At 38.9% G+C, this 27,173-nt stretch overlaps 1 protein-coding gene across 3 annotated transcripts in view; it reads right to left on the bottom strand.

Annotated features, from left to right (window-relative positions):
• The window catches only part of LOC131675263 (epidermal growth factor receptor substrate 15-like 1), an 875,349-nt gene that overhangs the window by 585,606 nt on the left and 262,570 nt on the right, over positions 1–27,173 (bottom strand). For all 3 annotated transcript variants that reach the window (XM_058954183.1, XM_058954182.1, XM_058954181.1), the window contains one exon: positions 19,666–19,848. In XM_058954183.1, the coding sequence (XP_058810166.1) occupies positions 19,666–19,848 (183 nt within the window). The remainder of the gene's footprint in view (positions 1–19,665; positions 19,849–27,173) is intronic.

The following is a 27,173-nucleotide window of genomic DNA, read 5'->3' on the forward strand; positions in this document are numbered from 1 at the left end:
CATTTCGGGTGTACTCACTTCTACGGGGCGTCTTGAACGAGGTTCATCTTTTGTTGTTGTACGGCTGCGTTTAAATTCATCTACTCAGTTATAAACAGTCTTAAACACAGGGGCAGACTTGCCATGAACGGCGTTCAACTCAACTATGATTTCTTTTGGTGTAAGGCCTTTCAAATGAAAATGTTTTATCACCGCTCGAAACTCTGATTTTCCATTGTTCAAATAAACCGGCGGTTGCAATCACGACGATCTCAGGAAGCTCGATTATGGTCCGCTTAGCAAAAACATAGATGATGCACATAATGCACCATACGGCCAGCCGCGAGGCTGGCCAGGTCACTTTGTGCAAAAATCTTTTGTCAAAGCGGTGGCGAGTAATTGTCTTCCTCAACAGAGAAAGGAGACTTCTCAAACAAACAATTCGTTGTTTTGGGAGAGGACGTCGTAAACTTCTCTTTTCTGTACGGGCATATGCAAATGCAAATGCTGAAGTACAAAATGCGTCACCAATTGCCCTCGACAAGCAACTAATGCTAGTCGACCCGAAGTGAATGCAATGTATATTTGAACGGAGACTTGCAATCACAAGTGCGGATGTGTGTACCTTCACGTGGTGGGGCTGAAAACGCTGTTTCTGTAAAGAAACAGTAGGCAAAACACACAACGCTTATCCTTACTTGAGCATCGAACATCTGAATTAAACTCCGAAGTTCGATGTTTTGAACGCGAATTAGAATACCCCACTAAGCCTAATATTGGAAATTGATTCGAATGAGTTGCATGACTGGCACGAATATTGAAAACTAGCCTTGTTGGCTAGGCGAGACCCCGCCCCTGACCCAAGTCAGAAAATATCAATCGAAAGAGCAGAGATCAATATCAGCGAGTCATAAAAGCCTTCCATAGAAAGCGAAATCCAAGACTTGGGCGAAAATTGGGGTACAACTTTCCTTTCGAATAACGGATACCCACCAGCGTGAGCGGGTATGTCCGAAACGCAATGGGGAGACGCGCCATGGCACGTCGAAACGATAGACCTGTGAGTCGTGGGAGCAATCCCTTAAAACAGGTACGCAGGGTGGGATGTTTTGAACGAGAGCCCAGGAGGGAAGGCTTAGCTGGTTGATCGTCTTAGGAATTTCCTCTGGCTATCCTAGCTGAGTCTCTCTTCTGACATCCCAATTCCGGTAGCATCCGATACCGCTTCCGACGCTGGAGACGTTGGAGCAACTAGAGTCCCGTCACGCCCAAACCGAGGGTAAAGCCTTTAGTTACGCTCTCTTTGAGCGTCGAACAGTGAAAAGATCGGTACTCCTTTCGAGGAGGTCACCGCCTTAGATCAAAAAGGCTCCGACTCGCTGTGTGCGTCAGGGATGTCGTAGCAAACTTGATTTCCGGATCTCCAAAGTGTTTGAAAGCGAAGAAGTGAAAGACAATGGGCAATGCCAACCTATTGGCGCCCAGAGAGAGGGGTGGTAATGTTTGAATACGCTATGCTACCCCCAAAACGGAAAAGTGTGAACCAACGCAAACACTCACTGTTCAAATAAACCAATAACTTTTTGTTCAACTAACGTTTACAAAAAAACGACTTAATGAATCGAGCTGAAAGCTTGTACGATATCTAGTTAGTAGTATTGCTTGCCAAAAACATCATAATTTAAGTATAACGAGCGCCATCTCTTGGATTTTGTAAAGACTTATTGACCCCCCCTCTCGTAGCACAGATTTTATTTTCTTGATTTTGACTGTGATGTATGTATGATGATTTAAATTTAAGACTTAAGTCTTCCAATCGCGAACATCTCATTTCAGTTTCGATATCTCAAAAATTTTCCTATAATTGAAAAAATAATTAAATTTAAATTTACATTATTATTATTAGGTTAATTTATAAAATATTCAAATTTACACTACAAGAAAATTTGTTTGAAGTCATTGCTTCTTTTGTAATCCTGTAACATAAATATTTCTACAGTTAAATAAAGAATTAAGATTCAAAAATTTGTATGGTATACCATTTCTTCATAATACTTCTATAAAATTCCATTTATTAAATATTTCAAATCAATTCAATACTCATTAACAATACTATAACGATCTTACACGCTACCAATTCTTTATTGGTGAGCAAGTGAGGCGCACTCGCGAATAGCAATCGAGGTGGGAAGAGGGGGGGAGGTAAAAAATGAAAGTAATTAAGAAATTATACACATAACAAAATCGCATTCAAATCAAATCTAATCAAATCGAAATAAAATTGAAATTACACTTAAACTTAAAAAGTACCGTACATTAACAAACCGCAACATTATACATATAACCAGCTTTTACAAACTCTTAACCTAATGAACACAAGGGTGTTGCAAACACGTCTTAATACCAACGAACACAATGGTGCTTTTAACACCTAATACAATACCAATAAAATGAACAAATTAACTAACTTATCGCGTTTACAAATCTAACAGACATACAGCACGCGTCGCCCGGCAAATGATCGCCATGACGACGAACCGACTTAGCCTACTTAAACTAATAGAGAAAGCTGCCCGGCGAGGGATTGCCCTCACGGTACTCTACCTGAAAAATTTATGACGCCGACCGTAATTAAGGCAAGTAGCCGGCGCACATACGCCTCACTACCTATCTCACCCTTACAACTACCCGCTGTGCCATACCGCTAAAGAGAGAGAGAGAGAGAGAGAGAGAGATAGAGAGAGAGAGAAAGAGAAATTAGATTACGAGCCTTGACCTTAAATGCAGGAACGGGAGGCTTGACTCCGCCCTGCGGAGGATGTTGCTGGCCGGCGCTGGGAAACTCCTACCGGCTCCTCCGTGTTACATCCCAAGCAGATGCCGGAACAAGGCGCTCGTCCTCTTTTCCTCTCGGTTATTCTTGGCTCCTTGGCGGCGTTCGGTTGACCCTTTGTTCTCAACTGCACGTTTGACTCTGTATCGCTGACCGACTAAACCGTCTGTATTTCCGATTAACTGGAAACCTTCTTGACAGCTGATCGACTCGCTACCGTCTGTATCGCTCGTTTTCTTCCAAGATCAACAGCTTCTTCCTCGTACTTTCTCTTCCCACTTGACCTACTTATTAGGCGGCGTACGACCAATGCGCTAATTGATTCGCGACACGCGCCTACCTAATCCTGCGTGGGCCACGCACGCCCCTAACTCTCCTAACACCTCTATACTCTGTCGTCCACTTGACGACTTCGGGCCGGCTCGGCCTCGTTCAGCAATCTCCGACTGCTGAAACAAAGACCATGCATTAGGCGTATTCTTAAATGCGCCTAACGCTGGTCACCGTGCCTTACCGAAAGAGGGGGAATTGGGAAAAATACGAACGAGAACAAGCGCATCGCTTGCTCTCGTCACAAGGGGAAAGGAAGGGTCAAGAAATGAGATGAGTCGCGTTTAAGAAACCAAACTAAATATTTTAATTAACTACGTGTAAATAAAACCTTAATGCTAACAAACGTACGAAAATCCGCGCTCACAATAATCAACGCTTATACAGGGTGTAACAAAAGTAATGATACACCTAAAAAATTTTCCAGCTTACAATATTTTTATAAATACTGAATGTCACTCTTATAGTAAAATTCAACGAGGAATCCAATGGTGACCTTGGATTATACCTTGAGCTTGGCTTTCAAGGTCATTTCCAGGTCAACTTTTTATTCAAATGAGAACTCTTAGTTTCTACTTCAGAAATGGAAAGAGCGAATAATTCTATGTTTAGATATGAACTTGACCTTGGGTCAAAGTAACCCCAGAGACCTATTTCAAGGTCATATTTGATTTTAATGACGAATCTCGAAGTAAGTCACATTATGAATGATCTTGCAGATGGAAGTTATAGGGTTTGGTACATGAAATTAACTAATGATCTTGACCTTGTCCCTAAGGTCATTTTTGAAGGTCATTACAAGATCAACTTTAAGTTTTTAAATGGGAACCCCTAGTTTTTATTTCAGAAATGGAAAGAGCGGAACTTGGAAAATTATTCTCGGAGTTCTCGGGGTCATTTGAAAATTAATCTGCTATCAGAATTTTGATATTAAAAATGGCAGCAGTAAACAACTGATTTCATCCAAAAATGCTCAAATCATTTTAAAAATTCATTCTCGAGAATTTTTGAGGTCGCTGAAAATGAATAAGCTATTGGACTTGGGAAATGAATGGAATATCAGAAAGCGGATTCAAAATAGCGACTATACACCCTAGATTTTACCAAAATATTTAAGTAAAATTAAGAAACCCTGTCCACCCGAATTTAGTATTGCTTGTGTGCGAAAAATAAGTTGATTAGTAAATCATGATAGCATTCAAAAGTTTAGATTTACATTTTATTTTCAATAAATGAATAATTCCCTAACCACGAGCATCCAAGCCACCTAAACCCTATCCACTCCCAGTTCAATATTGTCTGTGTTTCTGAATATCTAAATTCTGATAATATATTCATTTTCAGTAAATTTAAAAACTCTCGAGTACAACTTTCTAACTTGATTTCAGTAATGTTTGATGAAATAAAATGTTCACGGCCGCAATTTAGTAATCGCCATTTTGAATATCTAAATTCTGATAATAGATAAGCCGCGATCGGCAACCAAAGAACAAACGCAACTTGATATTGCACTTTCTTTTGTGGAAGATCCCTATCTTTCTACTCGTCGAGCAGGATTTCACCATGGCGTAAGTCATATGCCTGTGCAAAGAACTTTAAAATCAATACCTTTTCATCCTTATAAAATGCACATAGTGCAACAACTAAATGAAGACGATCCTGATCGGCGTATGGAATTGTGCGAAGAAATTATGACGAATATTGATAATAATAATAGTTTTCTTTATAATATTGTTTTTTCGAATGAAACTATTTTTGAATTAAATGGACATGTAAACAGACATAATTTTTGTTACTATTCTGAAGTTAACCCTCATTGGATGATGGATGATGGAAGCACATACGCAATATCCTCAAAAACTAAATGTTTGGGCCTGTATTATAAATAACACAGGTCCACAAAATTTAACGGATTTTTAGTTACAAAAACTAGAGTATACTTCTCCAAAGCATTTTGGTGTGCTGAATCCGAATCTGACCACATAATTGCTCCATCACGTCTAGTTTTCGAGATATTCTAACTAAAAAGTGTGAAAAACGCGGTTTTTGTCCATTTTTGAGGTTATGTAGCATCGTGAAAACCATTTTAAAATATAGGTCTCCACTTTTCAAATCGTGTTGAGTTTGTTCAGATATCTTTTTTTTTGCTGAGATATTGTATTATAAAGTTTCATATATTTCAAAAAGCCTACAAACTATATGCTTATATAATATACGTAACAAAGAATTTGAATTCATTGTGTTGTGGGATGTAGTTATTCTATAACAAAAGCTATTTTATATGCTACCCCTAGATTTAAGTAAATTTGACTGCTTGTGGATTAAAAGGGGTGGGATTAGTAGGGGTGGGTTGAGTTTGAGGTGTGTAGGATTTAATCTATAGGGTTTGGGGTTATTGGATTTAGAGTTGCTAAATTTGGATTGTCAAGTTTGAGGTTCTTAAATTTAAGATTAATTATTTGGGATTCGTGAAATGGGATTCTCTGTTATACTAAATAAGCATATGGTTTGTAGGCTATTTGAAAACTATGAAACTTTATAATGCGATATCTCAGCAAAAAAAAAGATATCTAAACAAATATAACACGATTTGAAAGGTGGAGACCTATACTTTAAAATGGTCTGAATGGTTTTTGGCTAAAAAATTTTTTCACGATGATACATAACCTCAAAAATGGACAATAACCGCTTTTTCACACTTTTAGGTTAGAATATGTCGAAAATTAGACGTGATGGAGCAATTCTGCGGCCAGATTCGGATTCAGCACATCAAAATGCTGCGGGAAAGTATACTCTAATTTTTGTAACTTTATCCTTGTCGGCCTGTGTAATAGATTAATTGGTCCTTTTTTTATTGATGGCAATCTAACTGCTGCAAGTTATGAAACAATGTTACGAAATGAAATATTACCGGAAATTAGACGAATACCAGGTGAAAATTTTGAGAACATTTGCTTTCAACAAGATGGCGCTCCGGCCCATTTTGGAAGAGACGTTGTAAGATTCTTGAGTGAAACATTTCCTAATAAATGGATCGGTAGACGAGGAGAAATGCAGTGGCCACCGCGTTCACCAGATTTAGCTCTTCTCGATTACTTCTTTTGGGGATATTTGAAAGAAAGAATTTACAGAACTCAACCAAAAAACTTAGAAGAATTGAGGCAGAGAATTGTTCAAGAAGCAGTACTTATTGATGCTGAAATACTATAACAAGGAAGGCGGTGGATCATTTTTATGATAGGATAGCTTTCTGCCAAGCTAAAGGTAATGTTTTGGAACATATGCTCTGTGACGGAGAATCTCGGCTAGGCCGATCTCGTCCGTTTAGCTCTCGCAAATGTCCGTGCGCCGCGCCAGGCTGAGAGTGTGTACGTTTGGCACACACACTCATGCTTGGACCTTTTGTTTGCGAGGTGCTGAACACGGGCTGAGCTGACTGCTGGAGCGACGCAGATGGCGCAGAAGAAGAGAGAAAGAGAGAGAGAGAGAGAGAGAGCGCTCGAATTGCGGATCGCCACGGAAAATTTCGAGAGTCTCTGCTAGGCAATGGGCAGGGAAAGTCGCGCGCGCGGATAAACCGGAAGGTCACGGTTTTTTCCGAGTTGGCCTCGCGACCTCGCCGACGTTTGCTTATTCCGGATACACGCCCGGTGCGCGGACGAGTGATAGAGCATGAGGCTGGGTCGCGCCCAGCCGTGTCCCACAAGATACCCGGCACCGGTGCGTGCGGGTAACCGGCGAGGTGCGCGGGCGAGCGCGCGAGGAACTTGACGTGCTGCGGCGCCGAGCAACGAGGAGGCGGCAGAAACAACGAGCAACGGGTTGAGATCGAGGCAGCAATATTGTGGAGCGAGCGAGAGGACGAGCCAGAGGACAGATAGCGGCGACAACAAATATACCAGCAATACGGTCGGGAGCACACCAGTGACGTCACGGTGCAGAGCGCTCCAGCCGTCGGAGAGGCTGAAGGTCGAGGTCGGTGCCGTACTTTTCTCTTGTCTCTCTCTTTCTTGCATGTTTGGGCGTCAGTCTATGGTTGGTAGCACAGCAGACCTGCTGGCTACCCGTTAATAGCCTATGCGCGAAAAGTGTTTGTCGGGCATTTGTATAATATCTAGTTTTGATAAGGGAATCGGCAGGCTGACCAGCCACCGATTCACCTTCGCGTTCGCGTTTGTTATTGTACCACTCGTAGTGTGTAAGTCCGAGGTTGCCGTATTGTAATCGTTTGTTGACAATTAAAGACTAGTGTATTAATCCGCTGTTGTGTTTATTCGCCGCTGTATCACTCCTCATCCCGACTTCGAATCTGTGCGTTTAACGTGTTTATGCTCGACGCGTTATTCAGTCGTGGGAACGTCTTTTGCTTCCCGAATCCCCGAATAAATAATTTGTGCGGACGGTCGCGAGCAACCCAAACGGGTACGGCCGGAATTCTCCGTTACAGCTCTAATGAGAATGCATTATTTTAATATGAGAGGCAAGGGGACACGTCATTAAATAATGATGAATTATTATTATTGAAATAACGAAATATTTCGCTATTCATCTATTTGTACTCATCTATTGTATCTACTCATCTATTGTATCTACTCATCTATTGTATCTACTCATCTATTGTATTTACTACTATTCTATTGTATCTACTAACGCTTTTGAAGAATAAAATTGTGAAAATAATGATGTTACATTTTAGTTTTAGCATAAGACATTATTTTTTATAATTTAAATTACGTGCATTAAAATATTCATTGTTTCTTACATTTGTTGTTTAAGCGTAGAATATTCTTTTTTTTAATGTTTAAATTCGTTCTTCCATTTATTTAATTCGTCATTAAAATCAAATATGACCTTGAAATGATCCTCAGGGGTTACTTTGACTCAAGGTCAAGTTCATATCTGAAGGTAAAATGATTTGTTCTTTCCATTTCTGAAATAAAAACTAGGATTTCCCATTTGAAAAAAAAGTTGACCTTGAAGGTCAAGCTCAAGGTCAAATCCAAGGTCACCATGGATTCCTCGTTGAATTTTACTACAAGAGTGACCTTCAGTATTTATAAAAATATTGTAAGCTGGAAAATTTTTTAGGTGTATCGTTACTTTTGTTACACTCTGTATAAAACAACACTTGGTCAATCTGCGCTCAAACTATACAAAATGATATTAGAAATGGTATCGCCCGTCGGCTGACCACCTTGGCGCTACACCGACTTAACTAATTTGCGTTAAACGCAATTGCCCAGCGAGCGATCGCTTTGACGATTCGCAAACTTAACCGAATGCGCTGGCCATGCGATTACCAGAAAGTGACCGGCACACGAACGCCTTGCCACTTTCTTAAATCTCGCATCTTTGCTATACCGCCTAAGAGAGATAGAAAATACAAGAGGGGTCCTTAACCTTAATTATTGTAGGCCAAACGTCGATGAAACTTGGCTGCCGTGCGGATGGTTATCACTCGAATGGATAGCAAAACAGCTTCCACCTGGCCGAGGTGATGGCGACAAACTCTGGTAATCGCTTACTCTCCCTTTGTCTTGCCTTTCGTCTATCTGCTGTTGCACTGGTACTCGTCACAAATAGGCTGTTGCTCTGCTCTATCTAAACTGTCGAACTCCTACTGTGGGCTTGATCACAATCGGCAGCGACCTTCCACTTTCCCTTTTTTCTTCCCCGCTTAGCCTACCTATAAGGCGGCGCGCGATTCAAGCTCTGATTGGTTACGCGTCACGCGCCTGCCTAAACCTGTGTATGAAACGCCCCGTCTCTCTCTCTCTCTCTCTCTCTCTCTCGGTGAGTAACGACACACTGGTCTTTGAGGCTCTCTTCCTTAATACTTCCTCGAGCGGCATATTTTTGCAGGCGAGTTCGTCCAGCTGGCCACTGCGCTTTCTGCCAAAAATTTTTGGCTTTTAGTCAATTTTTTAGCCAGTGGATGAATAAACCGCCTGCCTGGTTACGACATAACCTTCATCAAATCTCCAATTATAACGAGTTTTGATCTATACATTTCTGCAAACAACAACACAGCCTCCACACCAGGACCGCTACACTCTACACACTACACACTACACATCTCACCGAATGCAACACTTCCAACATTTTTGCTGCTAAGTACCTGTGTCAACAATTATTACCGTTAATCCACATATTTCAATCTTCTCGGAGAGACTCCTCATAGCCGGTTTTATTTCTTCGCCGCATCACTACTCTTAACCTAATTTGTTCTTGCGCTTCGTCATCACGATGGCTATTTTAATTTTAATTTTATTTTAATTTATATTTATTTTACTTCACCTTGTTTTATTTTATTTAATTTAATACTGTTGTATTTTCATCCAGCGCTATCTACACGCTAGACAATTTTAATTTTAATCTTAATTTTAATTTTATTCTATCAACTGTGTCAAATCGCGTTTACTCTCCTACTTTTTCACGAAATTTGCAATGTAATTATTCTGCGTTCGCTTCATCAATCATTTTTTCTCATTTCATATTTGCGTATAAGTTACTTATTTATTTTTGCGTTTCAATCATCTCTAGGTTAATTTGCGAATTCCCTTACCGTCTCTTGTAAATGGTAACATTTTACTCCCGTATCTCCCGCCAATTTTTTATCCTTAACTATCTGAGTTGGTGCCACTGAGGCGCCAATTTTCAAATCTTTTAAATCCTGACTTTTCACAGCTCCCGTTTATGACTGTTTTTGCGCGAAATTCAAACTGTTCAATTTGTCGTGTCAATCGGTCCTTTAAATTATCTCATTTGTTACAGTTTCTTGTAAAGTTTTGAGATCCGGAGAGGAGATATGGGAAACTTTTTGACACAATCTATGAATTTTTATTTTTTGTCTTAACTAGTTTTTAAATTTTCAAACCTTTCACTTTTATCAAATGGTTTTGTCTTCATGCGCCGAGTGTGGTGAAGCGCTGAGTTATCTGGGTGCTAATATCTTGCGGTGTGAGTCCTGTGATAGATCTTTCCATCAGCATTGTTTCCGTAAAACCTCAAACCCTGACCTTGCGACCTTTATTTGTCGTGCCTGTTCTATTCAGTCTGCGGTTTTGGCCAACTCTCGTCAGTCCGGTGGCGTGTTGTTGAAATCCCCTCCTTCCACTCAAATCGACTCTGCTTCAGCTGGCACTTTGCCTTTCATCAAAACCTCAGGCCGTAAGAGACAGGCATCACCTTACGAGCTTTTCCCATCGAAGACGTCGAGAGTGGAATCCCGGGGTGACTTCTGTAGTGCTGACCGATCGGTTGCCCTTCCCACTGTTTCTTCCTCCAGTACGGACCAAATCCACTTGCTGGATAGCATGGCATCTACTAGGGCGACAAACCACCAGTTTTCTGGCTTCGTAAATAATGAATTCACTGAATTTCGGAATGAGATCAGAGCCACCCAGACTTCCATTCTAACTAAAGTCAATCGTGTTGCCGACGAGGTGAAGAGCCTCAAGTCCGTAGTGGGTCTCAAGGATCGTTCCGAGCTCCTTATTCTGGGTCTACCGCAGGGGTTCCAGGATTTGCTGGAGGATGCTGCCGGGATGCTTTTTGAGGCGATTGGCTGCCCAACCGCTGGTGGTCGCATAGTGGCAACCAGAAGATGGACTGCCACTCGTTCTCGTCCAAATCTGACCGATACTACGTCCACTTTCGTCGTGCATATCGACTCAACGGTGGTGCGAGATGTCATATTGGAGCGCTCGGGCAAGCTCGCTGGGAAGACGGCGAGGGACATTTTTAAGTGCGGTCACGGAAATCCCGTCTTCATCCGCCAGCTGTTACCGCACCCGATCCACAATCTCTTTGTAAAGGGGCTTGCGCGCAGTCGTGAGCTGGGTTTCGCGCGCCCTTTCGTCTCGGGTATGGTCGTCCATATGCGGAAGAATACACGTTCCACCCCGATCCCAATCACGTCGGAGAGTGACCTTGACACCTGCACGCCTTTGCCTCCCGGTCAGCCTCCTGCCCCGGCCGTTCCGCGCTCTGGTGCCATGTCAGTGGCTGCCACTCCGATCGGCACTCGTAGACACGCTCCACTCAACCTCAACTTCGCGCCCCAGGTTGTCAAATCGCGACCTACTGCCTTTATCCCAAAAAACCCGGCTCCGCAACTTACCATAACAGACGGTTGTTTTAGCCCGACAGTGTCTGTCTTTCCGGCTCAGCTATCTCAAGCCATTCCAATTTTATCTCCTCCAGTTTCTGGTCCATGATAGCAACTAATCCGGGACCATACCCCGCCCTCTGCTTCCTTCGTTATCGGCCACATCAATATAAACAGACTAAATTCCCCCTGTCACTTTGCTCTTCTCGAAGCACAAGCCCTTTCTACACATTTTGATGTCATAGCCATTACTGAAACTTTTCTCTCACCTGATATCTCTGACTCACACCTCTCTCTCCCCGATTTCAATTTTTTCAGGCTTGACCGAATTGGAAAGCAGGGTGGCGGGGTTAGTCTGTACGTCAGATCTTACCTTAAATTCAGTTTCCTAGCTACTTCAGATCCAGTTTTCGATAACACGCCTGAATTCATCCTAGGTGAAATAAAGTCCGACAATACCAAGCTTTTGATGGCGGTGGTATACAGACGTCCCTCTGCTTGCTCTCCCACACACTTTTTCAACTACTTGGCCACTTACCTCCCTCTGTACGGAAATGTCATCATTACCGGTGATTTTAACGCAGACCTAAGTTCCAGCTCTCTGTCGGATGCCCGAGCTTTGAGATCTCTCGTTGACCTACACAACCTCCATTTCGTATCCACTGCTCCCACACATCACTATCTTGATACAAATCCCCCTTCCCATACTACTCTTGACCTCTTCATAGTCAAAGACCCAAATGCTATCCAGACATTTGGAAAATCTGATACTCCTTTTATTGCTGGCCATGATTTCATCTCGCTCACCTATCGTTTCGCTACTAACAAACATATCATCAGAGTCATTAGGTCCCGCGGTTTGAATCGGGTGGACGAAGCGGCCTTAAATGGGACCCTCAGCAGCTTTCTCTCGTGTCTGGTCGACAAATCTTCAGCACGACTGCAGCACTCTTTCTACCCGTCGATCGATGCCGACGTGCATTCCCTTGACAACTTGGTGCACTCTCTCACTGAAGTCCTCATAAAATCCTTTAACGAGGTAGCCCCTCTCAGGTGCATCAAGTTGTCTTCTAGGCGTAAACTCTGGGTGACTCCGAGCATTCTCGCTCTTATGAAAAAGCATGACGCTGCCTATAAACTGGCATCCTCCTTCCACTCGGGCAGTGACGTCGCTGGGTATCGAAGACTACGCAATGATGTCTCAAATGCCCTCGACTCTGCAAAAAATTCTTGCATTTCAAGCAGACTGTCTTCCGCAGGCACCAGCAAGGCCAGATGGAGAAAGTTACGAAACTTGGGAGTCACAAGGCGCGCTCTTCCATCCCCGTTTCAATTTTTTTCCCCAGCCGTACTAAACACCCACTTTCCCAACATTAACTACATGCTTTATGCCGACGACACGCAGGTCTATCTTCACTATCTCATCCCGGCAGCCTTGCGGAGGCTTTGGGGAGGCTGCAGCTTGATGTGCAGGCTATAGCGGATTGGGCACTAGGAAACGGTATCTCCCTTAACCTCACATGACCAAGGTCATGATACTGGGCAGCGAACAGTACGTTAGGGCTATCAACTTGAATGACATCGTGAAGATCACCATCAACGAGGTTCCACTCGACTATGTTACCAGTGCTCGTAACCTGTGTGTAACACTTACTCCCACGTCAAATTGGTCCGAACATGTTAGAAGCGTGACGAGGAGGGCATACAGCTGTCTGGCTACACTTCGTTTCCATAGGAAATCTCTCTCGACTACCCTCAGAAAAGTTCTTGTCGAGCAACTCGTTTTCCCACATTTCGATTACCTCTCAGTGGTTTGTATTTAGCTTGATGGAGAGCGCTCGTCTAAGCTTCAAGTTGCACAAAACGCCTGCGTACGCTTCGTAATTGGATGGATCCCTTTTATACCTACGCTATCCTTAAACAGCCACATCACGCACCATAGATTAGCCCTAGGCTGGCTATCTCTTACTCCAAATAGGTATAGAGCCCTTACCCTTACCGTTCTGGCCTACTCTGTTGTGTCCAGAAAATCGCCGCACTACCTGGCTAAAAACCTGTCCGTCCTGCTCGATGGTGTCATTATCCGGCGCTTGGGTCGCCACCCGCCGTCGGCGTTTGAATACAAGACCCCTCGAACTGAGGCTTGGAACCATTCCTTTGCTATCCTTGCTCATAGAATACTAAACTCACTGAGTGTGACCCTGTTCTCCATCGATCGGATCCCTGACTTCAAGGATTGGACTCGTGATCTATTTTTAAATTATGAGGCTAGAGCATGGATTGAGAGGGGGACTCGCGAAAAATTAATGCCAGTGTCGGCACTGTCCGATTACACTTGCATACCAAACAGGGTCAATCCAGTCGCTTTCTCACAAAATTATCCATCGTCCCACACTTACCCCTCTATCGACCAATGGTTCATGAAATAGCTAATTGAATGGTTGTTTTCTAGCCAAATACACGTCGATCCACCTTTATACCTTTCCTCTTTTCAGATCGTCCTTCTGTAAAACAGGTGCCATTCGCGTCTTTACTACTCTTACTACTTTTATTATTTCTTACTACTTTTAGTATTTTTGTTGTTCTTATTATTTTTATTATTCTTTATTACTTTTATTGTCTTTATTATTTCGTATTATTTTTCATCTTTTATTATTGTTAATTTTGTTGTTTTATCTGTTTTAACTCATTTATATTGTTCTTTATATATTTTATTTTACTATATTTTACATATTTTATTCTATTTTTATTTTTACATATATACTCTTAGTATTTTACTGTTAATGCCGTTGGAAATTCGCTGCTCACCGTACATACTACTCACGCAATTTCACGTAATTCATCTTCTTCAAATAGTTAAATGCGTTACTATTTATCCTTGCATCTCTTCTTTTGTCATGTTTAAATTTTGTTATTATTTTGATTTGTACATTTTCCAAACTGCCAGACGGGGTTCCACCTCATTGGCGCAATAAACATACTAATATAATCTAATCTAATCTCTCTCTCTCTCTCACTCTCTCTCTCTCTCTCTCTCTCTCTCTAACAGCTTCTATGGTCCTTCTCTTACGGTGTCAGGCTGGCTCGGTCTTGCTCAGCGATCTCCGTCGGCTGCAAACAAAGGCCATACATTAAGCGCATTCTAAATGTATCCAACGCTGGCTACCGTGCCTTGATGAGAGAGGGGGAAATGGGGAAAAACACTGATGAGAACAAGCGTAACGCTTGCTCTCGTCATAATACAACTATATATATATATACACAAAGTGTCCAAAAAGTTACGAAACACCCAAAAATTTGCCTAGTAAACTATTATTTTGAAAAAGTTGAAGTCATTCTATGGATAACTTTTCATAAGGAATCAATTAATAACCTTGAATTATACCTTGAGTGTGTCCTTCAATCCTATTTCAAGGTCAATTATATTTTTTAAACAGAAACCCCTATTTTGGACAACGGCAATCGAAAGAGCCGGAAATTCTACATTTAAAAATTTACTTAGGTTGTAGGTTATAGGGTCATAGGATCATTGGGTTATGGGGATCCAAGCCTCCAATTTTGAGAACAGTCAATGAGAGAGCGGGAAATTTTACGTATAATATTGTACCTAGGTTTTGGGTCAACGAAGATTTTCAAGATTAACTGAAGGTTTTTAGGTTTCATCCAAGTATGAGCTAGGTACACGTGACCTTCAAGGTCATTAGTTTTACATATAGCTTTACCTAAAAACAATGACGTGGACATAGTAAAATCTGTTTCCTTTGGCGTCCTTAATTTACGTAATTCCCCTTGCCTCTCATGTTCGTAGTACTTCATTTAGGAGAGTCCCCTTGCTTTTTACATTCCGAGTACTAGATTTACCTAGGCCCCTTCTCTTTCGTATTTGATGACTAGCATTAATCAGTATAGCATTTTATTTCGAATGCTCGAATTATTGTTCATTTACCTCTTAACAATAGGCAAAACGATGATGATAAAAATCGGTAACAGTATTTTAAATTTGAGTGGAAATGAAGGCTGATTCATCTGCGATTCTTTGCCGTATTTTATATAAATCTCGGGATTCCGTTTTAAATACCTTATCCTTCAGGTAAACCTAATAAAAGTATTCTAGAGACGTCAAGTCAGATGATCTGGCCGGTTATGCAATTGTGCCCCTTCGGTCATTTCTACCGATCAAAGAATACCTCATCTAAGTAAGCGCGAACGTCTCTTCAAAATTATCTCCAGCTATCTCTCTAATTGCAGAAATTATTTGGTTACGAAGCAAAGCTTCATACTTTTGAGCATTCAAGTTACCATCAATGAAAAATGGTCCGATCATTTTGTTGTTCAGGATTCCTGCCCAAACATTCAATTTCTGCGGATACTGTGATTTATCTTCACGCATCCAGTAAGAATTTTCACCTGACCAATATCTGGAATTGTCTCTATTCTATGTTCCATCAAGTTGGAAAGTTGCTTTATCTGGAAAGGCTATTTTGGATGGAAAGATAGGATTATCATCTATGCGTACCATTATATCTTCACAAAATTCAACACGATGATCGAAGTCGTCTTCTCTCAATTTGTGAAAAAGTTTTACTTTTTAAAGGTGGAATTTCGCTTTTTGAGTATGTTACATATTGAAGATTTACTAATCATGCTCTTGAGAGACATTGCGGATGGAATTATGTGCATCTTCAGTAAATGATTATAAAACATCTAGTGACTTCTCCATAACCCAATAACATAAGTACAATTTTAAACGTAAAATACCTACGCTTTTATACCTACGCTATCCTTAATAAATAATAAAAATTTCCCGCTCTCTCGATTACTGTTACCAAAACTAGAGGCTTGAATCCCCATGACTCAATGACCTATTAACCCAATGACCCAATAACGTGAGTACAATTTTAAACGTATAATTTCTTGCTCTCTTGATTATCATTCTCAAAACTAAAGACTTGGAACCCCATGATCTAATGACCATATGATCCGATAACCTAATAAACCTACTAAAGAGAATATATGATCCAATAACTCAATGATCCAATAACGTGAGTACAATTTTAAATGTAAAATTTCTCGCTCTTTCGATTGCCGTTCCCAAAACTAGAAGTTGGATCCCATGAGCCAATGACCCTATGACCCTATACATTGTAAATTACGAAAAAAACAGTAGATAAATGAAATAAATTTGTATTAATTATGATTTTCTCTTATAACTGTGCATGAACTAAGTTATGTACACTATTTAGATTGGAGGCTGTGCTAACGTAAATTCCAAGCTATTTATAGAATTCCAAAATAAACGTGCTATAGATATGCATAAAAAATACGATAATACCAAGATTGATACTTATTTAAGAAAAATAATTGTCATGACAAGGTATTTTCTAAGTGAAAAATGAAGACTATAAATAATTTTTCATCTTTGATATTTCAAAATACTAATATTTATATCAAAAAAATATTAGATTTAATAACAATATCAATATTTTCATATACTTAAACTTTTTGTCACTTTTACTTGAAAAAGTAAAAAAAATTTATTTTTAAAGTATTTTTTGTTGTTAAAATAAAAAATACTCTACCGCTTTTATATTATTTGGAAAGTTTAATGACAATTAACAAAAAAAAATAAAGAAAAAAAGAGAGGTGAGCTTTTTATAGAAAAATGAGTTTGAATTTTTATCAAAAAAATGATTTTTTTTTGCCATCGTGCAACATTTTCCTTTTTTTAGTTTTGTTTCAAAGGGTATCGTAATTACTACAAAATAAGTATAGATAAGTTTTGCTAGACCAAAAATAGAAAAATATTCAGTCATTTTGAGCAACTCTATTATCGATTTTTTGAAAATTGACATTTCAGACAAAAATTTTATACAAACTAAATACCATAACTAATAGTACTACACAATATGCTGAACTGTTTTACAATTAAAGTTGTATCATTGTTATTTCTGCTTACACTTGCAGTAGAAAAAGAAGACCAATTCATAAATTATTGTATAATTATTTTAGTTTCTATATATAAATTATCATTTTATGAATTACTAATAAATGAAATAAATTACGTTTTTCTTTCTAAAAGTGTTATTAATTTTTATAACTTGTTGTATCAACTTATATCTTTAGAGTTAAATTTGTCACATAGCTTTAACGTACTGTATTATGTGTAAAAGAAATTGTAGATAAAATATTGTTATTTCCAATAATTTTGGATTTTTTTCGTAATAGTACAATATGATTTATTTCAAATTAAGAAATCTACTAATCATAATAGCCAAAGAATTTAAAAAAAAGTAACTAAAATTATTAACAAATAATCTATTACAATAAATAGAAATAAAACACAGTAAATCACATCCACTAAAATAACCTAAAAAAATAAAGAAAAAAGATTATTCAAAAAAAGATATCGTTTGTATAGGTATTTATTTGTGTTTACTTCTGTAGTATGTCTGCTTAGCTCTGCTTGAACAAGTGTTTGTTCTGATATTTCTAACTCACTCTAATCGTTTTGTTTTGATATTACCTGTGTATACATTACATTTGGTCTAATTTTTTTGACTTTGGCATTTAAATTTGAATTTGAATTTTGATGAACTTGAATACTGTTTTGATTTAACGTTTTTTCTTTTAGTTTAGAAAATAGTTTTTGCTGTAATTGCTTATGAACTGAGCATTCTCATGGAAACACCGGATAATGATAACGTGTATTATAAAGAAAAATTATTTGGGTTTGCTCGATCCGATATAAATGTTTAAAATCACGACAGTTCCATTATTTTCTTTTTAATAATTTGCACAAGATTTTTAATATTTCGAGAAACTGTAAAATCTTTCTTTACCTTAATTCTTCCACGCTATAAGTTGCGGGCGCTAGTTGTCCTTCGCAAACTCGTGGGTAAATTGCCAAGTTTAAATGTAAATTTTTATTAGAGAAGTATTCATCTGTGTCCGTATCATCTCCCGATAAAATCGAATTATCGAATATTCTCCGGGTATCGAAATTGGCAATGGCGACACTCATTTAGTTATATTGGTACGTGACAGTCGAACCGCCGTCGGTTAATTAGGTAACGGTACCACTCGCTCCACTCGCTGAACTCAGAGCTGCTTGTTCAATGCGATATACATTATTCGCACTATTCGAAATAGCTTTTTACACCTGAAATAACCCTTGATCATTAGTTGGACGATTTCGATTCACTCGAACTCACTCCGTGCGGTAGATGCGGAATATGTTAATGTTTTTCACTCCTACTCAAGTATACTGGACTCGTCCTCGCGGTCTTCATAGTCCACTAAAGGAAAACTAATGGCATCAGAAACAATCAAAACCGGAGATTCACTGCGAATTTGGAGCCTTCCCTGGAAGGTTGCGAAAGTTCACGATCATGACTTCCACCTTGCTTATTGCAGATTAGGATTGTTAATGTACACGTTCTTATGAAGCATGAGAAGGTCGGAAACTTGACGCAAGTCAGCTCGACTAATATCTCTCCGCTACTGCACAATTTCTAATTGTTCTGCTCTACTTTGATGTTGGTTGTACGTGACTTCTCTTACAAGATATTTTTCGAAAGAGTCGGAATTCGACCTGATACAATATAGCGGGGAACTTAAAGTGGATTTATTAACTACGGCCTTTCGCGTGAAATAATGAATCACAACACACCGTTATAAAACAATAATTTCAATGAGTCGTCTATTATATGAAAGAAAAAATATAATAAATGCTATCTACGTTTAAAACAATAATTGATTTTGGATTATTCACAGCTTTTTATATAGGTAGGAGCTAGCAAACTTTTTGAATCTCTTTTCGTGTCTGTATTGTAATAGTCCCAAATGAGTTTTAATAAAATTTTGTCTGAATACTCCATTGAGTTCATTCTTATATATTCACGTGTAAATGACCATTTCCATCTACAAGCTGCTATATTCCTCGTTAATTTTCAATTGAGGAAATTGTTGATGGCCACAAAGGTCACCGGTATGTCTCTGGTCTCCTCTGTCACCTCGTATGCTCGATCAATGTATCCCTCTAGACCTTTGAAAGTCCAATTTCCATTAAGCTATCCATACGCGCGTAACCTTTAGTTTAGATTTAGTTCATACTGTCGGATGGTTCGAACTTGTACCCCTCCTCGCGCCTGTTCGATTTCCTGATGAGCTTCCTCACTTACTTTTGCGTCACTCTTTCTCCGCTCTCTATGATTTACTCGTTCTCACCACGCAACAGCGATTATCGAGAGTAATCGTTACAATACATGTACATTTATGTATGAAGGAAAATAAAAATTTTAATAATATAAAAATAGGAAAAATCCTAATCTTCTTGTTATTGTAGACTTGTATTTTACATAGTTATAATGATTTTAAAAAAAGTTTAGATGGAATAGAAATGAAAACTCCATACCTTATTTATTTCTTCCTTTGTTGATCCGACAGCATCGTTAGATGAGTTTGTAAATTCAGCATTAACCGTTTTCAACATTATATCAGTATTAGTAGAACTGTAACCACTAATATCTTGCAACTCCATTGGTAATATGTTAGGGACAGTATTTTTCTCAAGAGCCTTATAAACTAAATGCATCGCCTGCATAGAGAAAATAATTTACTCAATACCATTCCTATTGCTATACATATAAATGATTTTGTTAAAATTTTTTAAGAATAAAGGTACATTGTAATAATGTCTTTGAAATTTTATTCAATTTAGTTGTTTATAATATAATTTGAGAAATAATTCTTGATTAATAAATTTTAAATATTAATTTTCTCTCATATCAGAGTGTAAACTTAATTTTCTGCATCGAAAATCAAAAAATTCTGCAACGGTAGTCGATTCGAACAATCGATACGTTCGCGATTCGGCAATACTCGAAGCGCTAGAGCAAACGGTTACGAAAGAGAGGGGGCGAGCGCAAGTTTCAGTTTTTAGTATAGCCTCATCTATTCACCGAAATACCGCTAAATTTCCTCGTGTATTTTCTTTGCCGTTTACCGAGTGAAAGATTTGGTTCATTATTTGGTACATGAATGGGTGTGAGTTTGAGGCGCGAGGAAAAGCAATAACTGAGATAGCAGCAGAGAAGAGTGGACGAGCTGCAACCGATACGGTAGCCAGGACAGAGCTGCAGCAGCATCACCTAGGAGTTACAATTGTAGACGATAATTAATCAATTACGGATGATCACCGCAAGGTAGGTGCACCACCTTATTTCAGCGCGACGAAATAATTCCGAGCGTATTTTTGTAGGTGACCGTTGCCCCTTTCGTATTCGCACCGAGCGTTTTAGTTCGCGGAAGAATTTTGTATTCTCTCTCTCTCTCTCTCCCAGGATAAGTTTTGATCTTATACTCGTGCGTAAGATTTTCGGCCCACAAAAGACTGTAACTAATAATCCTATAAAAGGTTTATTTTCTATTCGCAGCATTACGTTCTTTCGTTTCCCTTTAATTTAACAGATTCATTTCCTAAAATCTTTTAAACCGATTTTGTCTACGGAGTAGTCAGAAATAAACATTAGTCTTCGTACATCTAGGATAATACTTGTGTCAAAAGTCAGGTGACTAAAGGTGAATTGAACTGTATTGGAAAGAAGACATTAGAGCGAAACTATCAATCGCAAAGCTAAATACACGTATGATCATACGTGATTAACGGAGCGGCGGTTAGCTCTGCTAACATCGTGGGAGATTGTTCTTATACAAATCTGATTTGCAACAGTTATGGTAATTCACCCCATTACAATGCATATATTACTTAAAAAGGAATCAATAAAAACTAGAAATAGTTATGATTCAATGTACGTATGTTTACTAAAAAATACAACTTCTAATATTGACAGAGAACTAAGTAGATATATTTATCGTATTTATTATATTCCGCGATAAGGGGTTAGATTTCACTTGAGGGAAGTGTGGACGTGACTTGGATGTGAGCGCGAGTTTTGGTGAGAAAGTCAAAGAGGAAAAGTGTTTGAGGAGAGAAATAGAGGTGAAAAGAGCGTGGAGGTGGAGGAGGAGTGGAGAGGAGAGAGCGAGGCCAGGAGAGGAGCAGGAAAAAGCAGAGAGAAAGGAATAAAGAAAAAAAATAAAAGTTGAGGTTAAGAGAGAAAATCAGAATGCGGGAAAGACAGGCAGAGAGGAGGGGCGGTAAGAAGTAAAGGCAGAAACAGAAAAGGTAAGACAGGGAATACAGGTGGGATCACGGGTAGTTATAGATAATCGAATTAAGGCGTACGAGATAGGATGGAAAGATTTGTGACAACAGAAAAATTAAGAGATAAAGGTGGAAGGTTGTATAAGAAAGGCCCAGAGATGGAAAAGAAGAAAAGAGTAAAGGTGGCGAGGGGGAGAGAGAGCGGGGAGGGGCTGAGGGAGAATATTAGAGGAGAAATGAGGGAGGCAAAGAGATGCAAGAGTGAGAGCGAGGGAAGCGAGATGGACGGGGAGGGGGGAGAAGGACTGGACAACACGATAAGAGAAGGGGGGAAAAGTAGTGGTGCAGAAGAAATAATGGAAAAGATACGGACAGACATAAGGGAATTAAGAGAGATATGGGAGGAAGAAAGGGAAGAATGGACAGAAATATTTAAAGAAATAATGGGAAAAATGGAAAGAATGGAGGCAGAGGGAAAAAGAAGAGAAGAAAGGTGGGAGAAGGAAATAGGAAAAGTTAGGAAAGAACAAGAGAGAGAGAAGAAAGAAAGAAAGAGATGAAAGAAGAAAGAGAAAAAGCAGAACGTAGAGAAAAGAAACTGCAGGAAAAATGGGGAGAGAAGATGGACCAGTTGGAAGAGGAATGCGTGAAACTAAAAGAAAGCATAGAAGGAGGAAACAAGAAGCAAAGAGGAACAGAAGTAGGCAATAAGGAAGAATTGGAGCATATGAGAGAAAAAATGGATAGAGAAAGTAGGATAAACAATATAATAGTGACAGACCTAGAGGGTGAGTTAAGATGGGAAAAGAAGGGGGAGGCAGAGGTCTGGTTAAGGGAGGTACTAGAAATGAAAGGAGAGATAGTGAATCTGAGAAGAATAGGAGGAACAATGGAGAGAGATGAACGGAAAGAAAGAAGAAAAAACATGTGGCAAATTAGATGCACGTCATGGGAACAAAAAGAAGGAATTATGAAGAAGAAAAAGAATTTGGCACAGAAAAAGATATACATAGATCAGGACTGGACGTGGAAGCAGAGAAGGATAAGAGAGGAAGTAAGAAGGAAAGCGAAAGAAATAAGAAGTAAAGGTAAAGAGGTAAAGATGTGGCATAACGGGGTGAAATCAGAGGAAGAAGAATGGTGATGGAGCGAGAGAGAGGGAAAAAAGGTAGGAACACCCCTTTTCTTAAGGGGTGTTCGAAGGGTTTCGAAAGCAATAGGGATAAAGGAGAGAGAGAGAAGAGAAGGGAGAGAGGGGGGAGGAAGGCAGTAAAAATACTATTCTGGAACGTGGCGGGGGTGAGGAACATGGAGGAAGACGACTGGGAATATGTTAGGGAATTCGACATAATAGGGCTAACGGAAACCTGGGTGAAGAGCCAAGGGGCAAGAACTGGTGTGGAGAAACAACTGAAAGGGTACAGTATAGAGTGGAGGGATTCAAGAAGAGGAGGAAGAAGGGGGAGAGAAATAGGGGGAGGAATAATGGCGGTAAGAGAGAGGTGAACACTTGTATTACCTCACTTGTCCTTTCTTTCTTCCATTCAACCTTATTCATAAGGTTGAATGGAAGAAAGAAAGGACAAGTGAGGTAATAGTAGGAGAAATAAAGATCAGAGGGAAGGAATACATGATAGCATCGGTATATATGCAATATGAGAAGAAGGAAAACTATGAATACCTAAGTGAAGAGATAGAAGAGAACAGAGGAAAAACAATAATTATAGGAGGAGACTTCAACGCAAGAACAGGAACCGAAGGAAGGGAATGGGAGACAGAAGAAAAACTAGAAGAAATTAAGGCCAAGGATAAAGTGTTAAACGCAGAGGGAGAAGAAATGATAAAATGGCTAGGAGAAATGGGCTTAGTGATAACGAATGGGAGAAAAGAAGGAGATGAAGAGGGAGAAATAACATATATAGGAGCGAGAGGAATGTCAACGATAGACTATGTAGTAGGTAACGAGGAAGGTGATGAGGCGATAAAAAAGGTTCAAATAAAGGAGAGGGTAAAGTCGGACCACTTACCAATAGAGGTGGAATTGGGAGACAAAATAGCGGAAGAAAGAAAAGAAGAGGAAGAAAGAATGATAGACGACTGGAGTGAAGAAGGTATAAGGGAGTATCAGAGATGGATAGATGCAATAGAGGGAACAGATAAATGGAAAGATATAAAAAATAGAGTGAATAACGCAGTTGTAAAAAAGAAGATAAGGAAAAAAAAAGGATCAAAAAAAAGCTGGTGGAGAAAAGAATGTAAGGCAAAAAGGGTGATGGCAGAATTAAAAAGGTAAGAAATGGGGAAGGAGACAGAAGCAAATATTTAGAATCAAAGAGAGAATATAGGAAATAAGAAAAGCAAAAGAAGAGGAAGGGAAAAGATTGGCAGAAGAAATAAGAACAGATAAGACGAGAAGAAAATTCTGGGATAAAGTGAATAGCAATAGGAAGAACAGAATTGGATTAGATGAAAATATAGGAAAAGAAGAATGGATAAAGCACTTCAAGGAACAACTGGGAGAGAAAGAACAGGAAGAAAGTAAAGGGGAAGAAACCGAAGACAGCGAAGGAGAGGAAGGTGAAGAAATCAAAGAAAGAGAAGTAAAAGAGGTAATAAGAAAAATGAAAAAGAAAAAGGCGACAGGAGAAGATGGTATAGCAAATGAAGCTTGGGTGGAAGGCACGGAAGGCTTGATAAAAGATATGACAAAATGCTTAAATGGAATATGGAACGGAGAAGGATATCCGGAAGAATGGAGAAAGGGAATAATAGTACCAATATATAAGAAAAGGAGGAAAGAAGAAGTAGGAAACTATAGAGGAATAACGCTGATGGACACGGGATATAAAATATATACGGAAATACTGAGAAAAAAGCTGGAAAGAGAACTAGAAGCTAATGAAACGCTAAGTGATATGCAGATGGGATTTAGGAAGAAAAGAGGAACAATGGACGAGATATTTATATTAAAAACAATAATAGGGAAGGAAATAAGGGAAAAAGGAGGAAAACTGTTCGTCTTCTTTGCAGACATGAAGGCCGCTTTTGATTAAATAAAGAGGAAGAAAATATGGGAAACAATGAAAGAGAAAGGGATAAATAGAAAAATTAGGAAAAGAATAGAAGAAATTTACAAGAAAACAGGGAGTAAGGTAAAAGTTGGAGGGGAAATGATTGGGGAGTTTGAGACTTACAAAGGCGTAAGGCAAGGGTGCCCTTTGAGCACCACGCTATTTAATCTTGCCTTCGCCGACCTGGAAGGGAAGATCAAGCAGGTGCAGGAAGGAGGGGTAGTGATAGGAAGGAAGAAAATATGGACATTAGGATACGCAGATGATATAGTGATGATGGCAAAGAGTGAAAGTGGAATGAAAGTAATGCTGAAAAAATTAAAAAGATACCTGAAAGAAAGGGGATTAGAGTTAAATGTAGGAAAATCAAAGATGATGAAATGCAGGAGAGGAGGAGAAAGGGAGAAGGAAGAAGAATTCGAATGGGAAGATGAGAAGATAGAGTACAACTACTTAGGATATGTGATAAGCAGAAATAACGGAAACAAAAAGCAGATAAAGAAGGTAGAAGGGAAAATAAATATGGGACTCGGAAAGTTATGGGGGCTAGGAGAAAAGCTATTTAGAGAAAACTGGGAGCTAAGGATGAACCTGTTCGATGCTCTGGCGAAAAGCGTGATTATGTATGGAGCAGAAATCTGGGGATGGAAGAGATATGAGGAAATAGAAAGACTACAACTAAAATACATAAAGTGGGTTTTAGGATTAGATAGAAACACGCCAAGTTACCTAATACGATGGGAAACAGGAAGACAAGAAATGAAAGAAACAGCATTAGAAAGAGCAATGAAGTATGAAAACAAAATAAGAGAAGAAATAGATGGCTTAATAAGAAAATAAGCATGGAGAGAATTAAAGAAAAGGGAAAGAAATGAAAAAGATAAAAAGGGTAAGAAGGAGGAGAGAGAGGAAAGGCTGGAAAAAAGTAAAATTTACAGAGAGAGAGAAGAGGGAGATGAAATGAGGGAAGAGTTTTGGGAAGAAATAAGAGATGAGCTGAAGAAAAAAGATGAAAAAGAACTAGAAGAAAAGCTAGAAAAATCAAGATACATAAACGAGTGAAAGAGCTGAAAGAAGAAATGAATAGGTATAGGTTAAAGGAAATTCAAAGAGAGGGAAGAATAAAAGGCCTGCAAATAAGGGAAAGGTTTAGGCTAGGTAATGAAACGAGAGGAAGCAAATATTGGGAAAAAGAAGAAAATAAGAGATGCAGAATGTGTATGAAAGAGGAAGAAAATTGGAAGCACATGGTAGAAAAATGTGAAAAAATCAGAACGGAAGGGGAAGAATGGCAAAAAATAATAATAGGAAGCAAAGAAAAGATAGCGTAGATGATGGAGTTGAAATAGAAAAGAAGAAGAAATGAAGAGAAGAAAGAAAAAGAAAAGCAAGAAGACGAAGCTACAAGACCCTAAGGAGAGACGGAAATAGAAGACAGAGAAGCAAGACTCGCAGACACATCTACACACACACACACATACACACACACACACACACACAAAACACAAACATACGTGCAATCATAAACATACACATGCACACACACACACACACAAGACACAAGTAACAGCAACTACATAAGCGAGAGAAAGCAGTATTGGAGGACGGAGCAAAATGGGAAAGAAGAAGATTCGAAGAAGAGAAAGAAAAAGGCAAATTATAAGATACTAAGGAAAAATAAGTGAGGTTGAGGAAAGGAAAGGCAGAGGGAGCAATAGGAAACAAGAAAAAGGTATCAATGCCTTAATAACGAGAAAGATAGAGGAAATGATTAGCAAGAATGAGAGCAAAAGCAAAGGAAAGGCAAAGGTGGAAAGGCAAAAGAAACTATGCAAGAAAGAGAAAAACAGAAGAGAGGAAAAGGCAGATCATGGAGAGAGAAAGAGGAAGAGAAGAGTAATCAGAAGAAAAATGAGAAGAAAAGAGGAACAGGCAGGTGTAGAAGACGAGGCCACAAGACTTGCAGACACACCTACAAAGGCACATATTTACACAACATATACACACACACACACGCACGCGCACACACACACAGACACACATACATAATCAACTACACAAACTGGATACGAGACACAAATAGTAATATAAGAGATGTAAAATAATGTAACATATAAGTTGTAAATAAATAAACTAACTAAACTATATTCCGCGATATGATTATATTATCATGACATTCTAAAGAAATATTCTAATAAAAAATAAGATTCTAATAAAAAATGTCATGGAATCGTGAAAAACGTAAACTACCTATCGGTCTTCATGCCTAAAACTTCATATAGTTTACTCTAACCGCTAGGAAAACAAGATTGTCACCTAGCCCTATTTATTTAGATTATTTTTCAGTCATTTATGTATCCCTTTTCTTTCGTTTGTTTTAACATTGTAGTTTAACATGTTGTTTTAACGAGCTGCAAAAATTAAACATAACACCTATAAATGAACAACTTATATATTAAAATGTTTCAATACAGTTTTATTCGCGAAATCGTCCAACTAATAATCAATATTTCCCTTATTTTCCTCAAATTATCGTGTTTTTTTATGCAAACGTCTCAAAGCTCTTTATCTACAATTTTTAATTACATCAAAGTGATCTTCACAATTGTTTATTAAAATTTAAATTTTCCTGAGTATACAAAAATAACAAGTGAGATGGTCAATAAAACATCCACACACGTAACA

This window comes from Phymastichus coffea, unplaced genomic scaffold (assembly GCF_024137745.1).
Source record: "Phymastichus coffea isolate CEN01 unplaced genomic scaffold, Cenicafe_Pcof_1.1 PCOF00018, whole genome shotgun sequence".
In the NCBI taxonomy this organism is placed as follows: domain Eukaryota; kingdom Metazoa; phylum Arthropoda; class Insecta; order Hymenoptera; family Eulophidae; genus Phymastichus; species Phymastichus coffea.